Here is a 10,806-nt window from a genome sequence, read left to right on the forward strand (position 1 = left end):
TCAGACCTAAGAGTGAATCGGATTGGTTGTTAGTTTGTGATGTAAAGACTGACACGTTCTCCCGTCGCTTCCCTTCATTTTAAGGTCCATCATAAGACGGAGTTCGGCTCCAACCTGACGGGCCACGGCTTCCCCGACCCCGGACACCTCGACAACGTCCTGGAAGAGCTGCGAGCTCAGGGCATCACGGAGGACGACGCACTGATGGAGAAGTGAGAGGGCAACGCGAGAGGAGGAGACGGAGGGTGGAAGGGAAGAGGAGGCGGCTGAACCATGAAAATAATAGGAGGAGGAGGAGGAGACAGAATCTCTCTGCCAGCAGTTAGCAGGGGGCGCAGGGCGATTTGGGGTAACGGGGGATGCTGAATTTGTTTAGTCACATCAACCGCAGTGAGTGGAAGTTTGAAGAAGCAGCAGCAGCTCTAGAAAAGCCAGAGTGACGAGGAGGAAGAGGTGGATTTAGGTACTAAACGACAGCGGTCAGAGTGAATCCGTACTAATAATAAAAATAAGTTTACTTTACTGGGAAAGAGTCAAAAAAGAAGGAAAAAAAGTTAGAGCAGTTCAATAAAAACTGGGAGAGGAAGGACAAAGAGAGGAAGACTACGGAGCAGCTTGGGGCTGTAAGGACAGAGGGAGGAGGGGCAGCAGGAAGAACGAGGGATGGTGCACGGACGTAGCGTAGGATAGGAGTAGAGTAACACTAACTTTTCGGAGAGGAGGAGAGGCTGAGTGCTGCCTTTGTTCAAACCACCTGCTCGCCTGCGGTTGAAGTGCAGTGCTGCGGCGCCCCCTGGCGGGTTTTCTTTTGAACTACATGTCAGTCTGCAGGCTGAGTTATCCACTTTATTTCCTCATTGTTACTATAGTCCTCCTCATTTAGTTATTCCATATTTTACCTCTTAACCTGATGGTTTTACACGAGCTCAGCTCTGTGTGATCATGTGTTTGTGAAATGACTAAAGACCAAACCGACCCCCGCTCACCTGCTGGGCGCCTTCGGAGTCTTACTATCGAGCCACTGTGGTACGAGTTAACCTTAGACACAGGTACCATTTTCTTTATTTCATTCTTTTGTTCCTGACAGATCAGAGTTTCACTGGATGCAGTTTTTCTCTCTATGAAGCGTTTCATTAGAGCTGTGATGAACGTCTCGGGTAGCGGTTAAAGAGGAGGGAGACACGAGCGTGAGGATGGGATCAGATTGGGCAGGAGGTCTGAAGGTCAGGAGATCTGCTGAGTGACAAAAAAGGGCTGTTGCACGCTTTTTTAAAAAGCAAAACAATAAAAACAATATCAAATTTATGGTGTTGTAGGACTTCGTTATCTCTGGGCTTTGGCCAGCAGTGACCTCCTTCTCACACTAGACCTGTTTGCAGCTGAGCATGAAGCAGACAGATGAGAATTGGTACCTTCAAAAACAGGCTAATCTGAGGGTGAAGGTTAATCTGTAGATCTGCCGGTCAAACGTTCCTGTGGCCCTGAGATGCAGGTAGGGACCGAAGGGATAAGATTGAGGATACAAGGAGCAGAAATGAGACTCCTCCACAAACGTATCTGAGGAGCTCATCATGCAGAAGGAGCTCAGCTGAGGTGTTTTAGGCAGGTCCACAAAGGAAGAGGCCCTGGACACGCTCGAGAGATTATGCCTCTGAGCTGGTTCTAACGCTGTGGTGTTGGAGGAGGCTGCTGATAGAAAACAGATGGAATCTCCTCATCTCTGAAACATCTGCATTTATAGAGTCTCCAGTCGAATCTGATTAAAAACTGCTTCAAAGGTTTGACCACTTAAAAGCTTTTTAGCCCACAAACATTAAACATTATAAACATCTCTGGCTCCTCCCATGAGAACAGAAACCACACTAGGTCTTCATCTTTGCTGCGCCCGCCCACCACCACACAGCTCAAACTGACTTCTGATTGGCTCTTTGGGGGGGGGGGTTCAAACGCTGTGAGATGGGCCGGAATAAATGGCATTCTGGGGAACTGTAGAAAAACATTGCAAATTTCATGGTTTAAAATTTTCTTCTTCTTCGGGAAATGTTCTCAATAGCTGTCAAATAAACAGCTAGTGAAATGATTCCTGAGTATTAGGGCCGTCACAGCACCACTATCCAGTTTAGGGCAGCCTCCTGAAAACATCACCGTCATCCGACACGACCACCGGCTTCTTCTACGCCCATGGACGTTTGTGCTGGCCTTTAGCCACACCCACACTGTTATCGTTTGAAAACCAATCGTAAATCCTTAACGGACCAATCAGCACACATTAGCACCAGGATTGATTCATTTGAGTACATCTCTTCCTAGGATTCATTTAAGAAAGCGTGCTCCCACCCTGTCTCTCCACTTGTCTCCACGACTGAAAACATTTTGCCCAGTCTCTGAGTTGGGTCTCTAAATGACCTCTTATCTCGACGTCTGTGTACTGTGTATGCCACAAACATTCTCCCGTTTTAAGCTTTTATTTTGGTGAATACGACAATGGTACTTCCTTCACTTCTTTATTACATTTTTTTTAATGGTATTTAGGTACACCTTTGCTTTTTAATAGCATATTTCTTGACACTATTATAGATTAAATTGCCTTTTCATTCTTTTGTACATTTATGTTGTATTGAATATGCTCCTTTTTTTTTTTTTTTTTGATTTTTTTTATGTCATAACGTGTTTACAAAAGACAGTATTATTAAATATGTCTTTTTTCCTCCCCCCCTGTCAGTGTACAGAAGCTGATTTGCATCATCTTTTCTTTTGGAAAAGGAATTTGATGGTAGACTTTTATCTGAGTGTGACATGTAATGAATTTGAATAGAGAGTCAGACACCTTGTACACTTGCAGTTCTGTGAGGTTTCTACATATCAGCTGTCCTGCTGCTGTTCTGCAGACATTTGAAGGTTTCACAGCAGATATTTGTAGATGGGATCGTCCAGCCGCAAATAAAATATCTGAAAATGTTATTAAAAAAATCACAACTTCCTCTTATGTTGATGCAGTTTCAGCTCTTTGGCTCAAACACTGCACAGCGACTGAGGAGAATGCTGATTTTGTATGATCAATTAGGTCTTAAATTGTCTTTTTATTAATAAAAGAATGCTTTGAAACAAACAAAGTTTCATTTCTGTTTGTCTTGTCTGGCTCATCCGGATCCGGACCTGAAGTGTGCACTGTCTGAGGCCGTTTGAACACTTTGAAATGTAGGTTTTTCTTTTTATCCATGAAGGTGGGAGGTTTGATGCTGGGTGTTAGTATGGGATAGGGAGAAAGGGACGGGAGAGCGTCACAGACATGACAAGGAAAGTGTAAGTATTTCCAGAGTAACTGCTGGAGTGTGAATGATTACTACAAGAGAAAAATAAAGAAAGACTGAAACTTCATTATTGTGTTGGTCAGATCTTTAGTGGCTGCAATGAGGGACGTAAACTAGAAAAACAGATCCCAGTGCGTGTTTTGATCAAAACAGCTGTGACGCTGCTCGGTCCACATCCCCCTTCGATAGCTCAGTTGGTAGAGCGGAGGACTGTAGAGGCTGATCACAGTGATCCTTAGGTCGCTGGTTCGAATCCGGCTCGAAGGAGAGGTTTCTTTTCACAAAAACTTTGGCCAAGATCTCTGTGTTTATAACGCGGACTTACTAAATGAAACGCGATTATTTTTGCACGTAACAGTTTTGGCGTATACCTCACGTGACCTAACAGGTGTGTCCACGTGAAATTGAATCGCTTGCGTAAAACATGAATTATGCTCAAACAAAACATGTGTTCCCTGACCGGGAATCGAACCCGGGCCGCGGCGGTGAGAGCGCCGAATCCTAACCACTAGACCACCAGGGAGTGATACACACCAACCCTGTGTATGACGATGAAAAGTCTGTAAAGGTGATCTCAGCCAATGATATAATTTGTTGTTCTTTAGCCTGGTTCTGCTAACATTTCTTCCTGTTAAAAGGGAGTTCTTCCTTGCCACTGTCACCAAAGTGCCTGTTCATGGAGGTTCATATGATTTTCCAGGGTTTTCTTCATTTTCTTCGTATCATTGTAGGATTTTTACCTCACAATATAAAACACCTTGAGGCAACTGTTGTTGTGATTCTTACCTTACCAGCTGTAAGTAAAATTGAATTGAATTGAAGAACTAAACAAAAAAACAAACAAAACAAATTAAAGTGAAATAATTATATAATTCCGTAATTAAGCTATAACATACATTTTCAAGATGTTTTTTTTCATCCTCTGTTATGTCCATACTCTTCTTCTTCATCAACCAGATCTCAGGACTTGAGATGAAACCGAGTGGTGTGTCCACTGGGGGACAATGAGTTAAATAGGAGAATTACCAGACCAGCTTCTTTTAAGGTCTGCTTAAGTCCATCCATTCTGCAGTTTGTGTGAAGGCCTGTTCTCCCAGTGCCAGTGTAAAACTGATTTGATTTGAACAGAGCTTAAATATGTTTTTCAACCCCGTCAGTTTCGTGAGGATATCCTGCACTTATAAAGTTACACATGCTGAAAAATGGTGTGAGTCTATGAACTGTGAGCGATTTTATCTCGGAACCCTGTGACATAAATAATCAACAATTTCTAGATTTTAATGATAAAATTAAAAAAATAATGGAAAAAAAACACGCGACCGGTTATTTTTTAGTACTTCCGGGGTGACTGTCATGGCGGCGCCCATAACGCTCTAGCGAAAGGAATCTAAACACGTTCATGAAATAATAAAGCGCTGTGGAGCGAAGCAGCCATGAAGTTCAAAGATCTGCTGAAGTGGAACGCCAGAGTATCCGCCGTGTACGCGATTGGTATTTGGACCATGGTCGGCTCGTACGCTTACCTGAAATACACAGGTCGCTGCGAGGTCGCGCCAGGTGAGCGACGTGAACTGTGAAATTCACACATGCGCAAACAATATTCTCAAACTGAAGTACGCCGAATTATTTAACAGCCTCTTTTTGATGAGTGTCATCGGGTATGCTGACAGATGTTACTCATTTAATGTGAAGAAACTGAAGAAATATTAAAATGAGATGAATCTAAGAGGAGCTCTGAGACGTGCCCCTTTCTTCCTGCAAATGCATGCAATAAGTTACACTGGAGGCTGCGTATCCAGCTTACATACACTGGATACGCAGCTTACATCACGTTCTGCTGGTTGGTGAGAGAGGAAGGAACCACAAACAGGACAAAACAGAGGTTACTGACCTGCAGCTGTGGCGTATAAAGAAACAGATTCTCTCTCTAGTCTGAAATAACAAATTTCATTTACTTTCAATATCAGCTGATCCAGTTTGTTTGCACAGTGCTACCCTTTATTGCTGACACATATATTCATAGAAGTAACTGATAATGAATGTTTATGATTGCCCTCCTCTTACTCAGTGAAAAAAGAAGAAGTGGAAGAGCCGCAGGATCCAAACCAGGAGGTCTACAAGACGGCACACGCCAAAACTGTCATCACCTATAAGAAAGACTTTGTCCCGTACACCACAAGGATCTATAATCTCATCTCATCCTTCAGCAGCGATCGAGGGGCTGGAGACGACAACAAATGAACCTCTCCAGTTAATATTTATGTATTTCTGTGAGGACATTATAATGTTTTTGTTTTTTAAGGAAACTCCAGCTGCGTGTCCACCTGTCCTGCTCTGATGGCCTCAGCCAGCTTTTAGTATCAAACTGTAAGCAGTATTCAGTACTGTTCTGTAATTCAGATGCTCGTGGTGTGTAAATAAACCCTCAAAATGCAGAAATCTGTTTCAGTAGAAAGATTAAAGGTTCATCTGTGATTCATGTTATAGGTTGGAACAGGATTTGGGGCCTAGTGATGTTTAATCCTGGATTTTCAGTGTGACAGAGGTCGTTTACTTTTTACCTTATGTTTGACGAGTGATGTCAACAGTTGTGAAGTCACCACCAGCTGACCAGTCAGTTCTCTGGAAAATAAAACCACGACTCCAAGAAGATCCTTCAGACCACAGAGCTCAGATTATAATAAGATGTAAAGTTTTTCAACAGCATTTAAAGTCTTGGTCTTTCCATGATAAGCATCAATAAGAAATACGCACTGGAGCCTTGGTCTACACCACAGGCCAGCAAGACAGTTTTCGGCCACCTGGGATACCGAGTGGCTGAAAACAAAGAGGGAAGAGAAACTCCACAGATGCACGTGAAATGTGACTGAACTGTTTAGTGAGCAGGTTATGTTGTTCTCACTGTTTATTAAGATGAATGAAGTCTGTCTAAAGCAGTAATGTTGATTTTGAATCAATACAAGCCATCTGTTTTAAGGCCGCCTTCATGAGAGCTGAAGGCAGATCTGCCACTTCTCTTACCTGCTGGTGTCACTGGTATCTGCTGTACATGAGGCTGGGAGTGCAGGTGGAGGTGAAACGAGTCACCAACTGTCCAGGAAAACATAGACGAGTCAAGGACTGAAGATACAAGACACAGCAGTATTTGCATCTGATTGATCAGCTTTATGGGAGAAGGAGAAGATCCAGAAAGTGACTGGTGACATTTAAACTGTTATAAATGATTTGTTGGTCTATAATCTATCAGATACATCTGTCATGAATGGCATCAAGCTATTTGGGGCCAGAAAGTACATTCCTATCAAAAGATGGACATGGCGATCTGTTTTTGGCAAAGTGAATTCTTATGTCCTTTATTTATACAGGAAGAAGTGTCATAGACGTTAGATCTGCCCAAGAGGGAAGCAGAAATTGGGACAAACATAACATCACAGTAATATAAAGATATTTTAAGCGTCCAAAAGGGAACTCTATTGATTACAATGAATGTACAATAAGACAATAAGTCCTGCGAGCTACAGGTCATTTCTTTATTCTGTTTATAACACCGTAATAAATCATGATAACTACAGTCTATTTGCCAATGTTAGCAAGGGTATGAGGCGTAAAAATAAACATCGAAAACTGCTTTTTGGCACAACACTGGAGAGGAGGACACCTGGTGGTAGATCCGAGGGCTCCACAGGTGAGGTGGAGTTAAAGTCACTGCCCTCTGTGAGCTGTTCCTGGGCTGCAGGTCAAGAGGAGTAAAGACCATCTGCCTCTATACGTTTTTTTATTTAGCCGACACACCCGCTGGTCTGTACACGTCATTTCCTCAAGCTGTTTACCCTCTCAGGTGTGGGTGGAGCTAAACAGCTCACACAGGAAGTGTGTCCAGTCCACTCAAACACTGATGCGCTTTCGGTTTGCTGCATCTGTGCAGCTGATCGAAGACGGCTTTGTTTGTGTCTGCAAACAAATATTAATCGGATTTCTTCGGGAGTTTCCGCCCAGCTTTGGTGAGTCGAGCTGAAAACTCTTAACGCAAACATGAAAATTCAGTTTAGGAAGTTTCAGGGGAGAAGGGGATGTTTGGTGAAAGGTTCCAGGTGTTTGCGCTTCTGTTCTGAGGCTCTGCGTGCAAAGCGCCACGTGATTCACGCATCAGTAAACGGCTTTGTGATCTTAAACAGGAGCGTTTTAAAAGTTTCATTTCAGCCTGTTTGTTTTGGCTCCCTCCCCTTTGGCCAACCTCCAGAAATACTTTGTCCCCTCCATGAGCGCACGGATAAACTACGCGATCAAATATTTAAAACTTTATACCCCCGAAAACAAAGGCTTCTCTGGGGAATCTAAAACAATGCGATGTTTTCAGTTTTGGTTTATGTGTGGAAAGTACTAAAAAAAAAAATGGAAACCTTAGAATCAGTTTCTGAGTCACGTGTCTGATGCTCTATGTTGTTTACATGCTAAAGTAGAAAAAACACCGATTTTGTCCTGTTGTTAACAGACTATTTTTAAAATGTGTTAATATTGAACCCACAAATGCATCAAAGGTGGACGAATAGCAAACCTGAACAACACCTGGCAGAAACTAAGGTAAAACAGTCCACCGTGGAATTTATCCATGACTTAAACTTATAATGGTGAAACAGCGCTGAGATGCTAATGTTGCACAGGCCAGGGAACAAACAGAGCAGAGACGGAAGAAAAGAAATTACAGCAGAACTCAACAGAGAGTTGAGGACAATACAAGAGCTCTGCTTCAGCTCACAGGACGTGTTATTCTGCACTGGGTAACCAGCGTCTTTCCTTTCTGTTCTCAGTGTCCAAACATGGCTGCTGCCGCCTGTCTGCTGACTGAAGATCAGTTTCTGTGCGCCATCTGTCTGGATGTGTTCACCGATCCGGTCAGCACGCCGTGTGGACACAACTTCTGCAAAAACTGCATCACTGAACCCGTTGACGCCGACGTCCCGTTCCAGTGTCCCGCCTGCATGAAGATGTTCTACCCAAAGCCCGAGCTGCAGGTCAACACTCTGATCTCTGAGATGGTTGATACCTTCAGACGGGCAGAGCAACGGCCAGCCAGACAGGAAGAAGTTCTCCTTGGGTTAGGCTTAAAACCACTGCCGCTGCTTCTCTGTGTGGTGTTTCTTTCATTACTTTTGGACTGCATGAAATTCAATCATCCTTTGGAAGAAATGAGTAAAGGAAAGAAAGGGGTGAAGATGGAGGCTGAAATCCAGCAGACGATCGAGGAGATGCGACTGAAGATTGAGGAGCTCAAACGCTCAGTGGAGCTCGGTAAAGAGGACGCAGACAGAGAGATGACAGATAGTGCTCGGGTCTTTGCTGCTCTGAAAGAGTATGTCGAGAAAGGTGAGGCCAAGCTCACGGAGGCCATCAGAGAGAAGCAGAGACAAACAGAGCTGCAGGCTGAAGGCTTCATCAGAAAGATGGAGCAGGACATCCGTGAGCTGAAGAAGAGGAAGACGGAGGTGGAGCTGCTCTCTGTGCTTCAGCTGGAGGAAACTGCAGAGATGAAGGAGAAACTACCCAAGATGCTCGCCATGGCCAAGCTGAGGAGGGCCCAGAGCTACGCAGTGGACGTGACACTCGATCCAGACACAGCAAATGCTTACCTCTTCCTGTCTGATGATGAGAAACAAGTACATGATACCTATAGGGAGAAAGCTCTTCCCTACAACTCAGAGAGATTTTTTTACAGTGCTGCTGTTTTAGGAAAACAGAGTTTCTCTTCAGGCAGATTTTATTTTGAGGTTCAGGTTGAAGGAAAGGGCGAGTGGACTTTGGGAGTGGCCAGAGAGTCGATCAACAGGAGGGAAGACATCACACCGAGACCTGCAGCCGGTTTCTGGACTGTAGGCCTGAGTAATGGAAATAAATACAAAGCTGGCCCTGATGTCGCTCTCTCTCTGCAGTCTGCTCCTAAGAAGGTGGGGGTGTTTGTGGATTATGAGGATGGCCTGGTCTCCTTTTATGACGTTGATACTGCAGCTCTGATCTACTCCTTTACTGGCTGCTCCTTCACTGAGAAACTCTACCCATACTTCAGTCCTGGACTGGAAAATGATGGTTGGAACTCTGCACCTCTGATCATCACCCCCGTCAATTAAAGAGGGCTCATTGTGCTTTCCTGTCTTTACTTTCATCAACAAGGCAGGAGGCTCCGGTCCATTCGCACCAGAACCTCTCGCCATAAGAACAGTTTCTTCCCCTCTGCTGTTGGACACATGAACAATAACCATATGACTGTTCCCGCCACTAACACATGACCCTACGCTGTGTTCACTGCATCATTCCATGTTTGGCACTGATCACCACCTGCACTCATTTATATATCTTTCTACGTAGCACTTTTAATTCTTATTCTCATGTATATATCTCATGTATAGCTCATGCACATATCTTTCTACGTAGCACTTTAATTCTTATTCCTACTTTTATTTTTTCATGTCTATTTAAGTGCTATTTATGACACTATGTTTGCACTGAAGCACCACAGCAATTTCCTAATGTTGTAAACCTGCTCAACATTTGGCAATAAACCCCTTTCTGATTCTGATTCTGATTCTGAACAACAGGCGATTCTGATATTCACCTTCAATTGACAGACTTTGGCTATTTATACTAAACCTCACCAGCAAGATCCCAGGACCTCCATCACTCAGACTTGGAGGTGCTGACGCTCGTAGTGCCACGTTCATGTTGAACGTCACCCTCCTCACCTCGACTACACACTTGATTAGCACAAACACAATCTGAGACAAGGCATGACCCTGCCTGAGTCCAGATCAACCAGGGCCATGCCTTGGTCCAGGATCTTCCAATAACATGATGATGTGATTGCTATTAGAATTCCCAGCAGTCATGTGCCCACTGAGCTTCACCAGCTCAGCATCACCACTGGGTCCACCAGCACTGGATGAAAGGATGAATTTAGTACATTTACTCTAGTACTTCACTGAAGTAAAGTTTTAATGTACTTGTACTTTCTTTGAGTAATCCTCTGTATTTTGGGTGAAAATACTGTATTTTGTCCTCTGTGTGTGTAACCAGACCCTAACTGACTAAATGTCGGACAAGGTGTGTGTTTGTGTGTATTTTCCAACTTTCTTGCCACAATAAACAAAAAAGAAAAAGAAGTTTGACTTTGTGGTCTTTCATCATGGTCCCCTCATCGTGTAGTCATCTCTGTTTGGGTTACTGTCAGAAATCAGTGTTAGGTCATTAGCATCCACGTGTCAAAAACACTGGTATTTCTGGGGGTAAAACTTTAAAATGTTGTAAACTAAACTTCATCAATTTATTTTAAAGTTTTTATTTGGGGTTTTAAAACCTGCTCATGTATTCTGCTGTATTATTATTGATAAATCAAAACGGCAGCATAAGAAGGAATTAAAATAATATCCAACTGCAACATTAAGTTAATCCCATACAGCTGATCCAATAAAGGAATTCTTTACTTTAGGCCCTTTAAGACTTTAAA

The 10,806-nt window shown here is 43.5% G+C and overlaps 2 protein-coding genes and 1 pseudogene across 4 annotated transcripts in view; all 3 read left to right on the plus strand.

Moving 5' to 3' along the window:
- Positions 1-3,113, plus strand: part of LOC308396349 (E3 ubiquitin-protein ligase DTX4-like) — a 42,144-nt gene extending 39,031 nt beyond the window's left edge. For both annotated transcript variants that reach the window (XM_080881571.1, XM_080881572.1), the window contains exon 12: positions 85-3,113. In XM_080881571.1, the coding sequence (XP_080737697.1) occupies positions 85-216 (132 nt within the window). In that variant the 3' untranslated portion in view covers positions 217-3,113. The remainder of the gene's footprint in view (positions 1-84) is intronic.
- A 1,543-nt stretch (positions 3,114-4,656) lies between these two features.
- On the plus strand, positions 4,657-5,768 carry LOC308395811 (small integral membrane protein 26-like). The gene is made up of 2 exons (XM_080880803.1): positions 4,657-4,868; positions 5,380-5,768. Exons 1-2 carry the CDS (start codon positions 4,745-4,747, stop codon positions 5,550-5,552), a joined length of 297 nt encoding a protein of 98 aa, XP_080736929.1. The 5' UTR covers positions 4,657-4,744; the 3' UTR covers positions 5,553-5,768.
- A 1,423-nt stretch (positions 5,769-7,191) lies between these two features.
- LOC308395295 (E3 ubiquitin-protein ligase TRIM21-like) lies at positions 7,192-9,469 on the plus strand (annotated as a pseudogene). Its single transcript, XR_013974787.1, has 2 exons — positions 7,192-7,312; positions 8,120-9,469. The product of XR_013974787.1 is annotated as an E3 ubiquitin-protein ligase TRIM21-like (transcript).
- The last annotated feature ends 1,337 nt before the right edge of the window (positions 9,470-10,806 follow it).

The sequence above is a fragment of the Rhamphochromis sp. 'chilingali' genome (assembly GCF_963969265.1).
Source record: "Rhamphochromis sp. 'chilingali' genome assembly, chromosome: 4".
Classification (NCBI taxonomy): Eukaryota; Metazoa; Chordata; class Actinopteri; order Cichliformes; family Cichlidae; genus Rhamphochromis; species Rhamphochromis sp. 'chilingali'.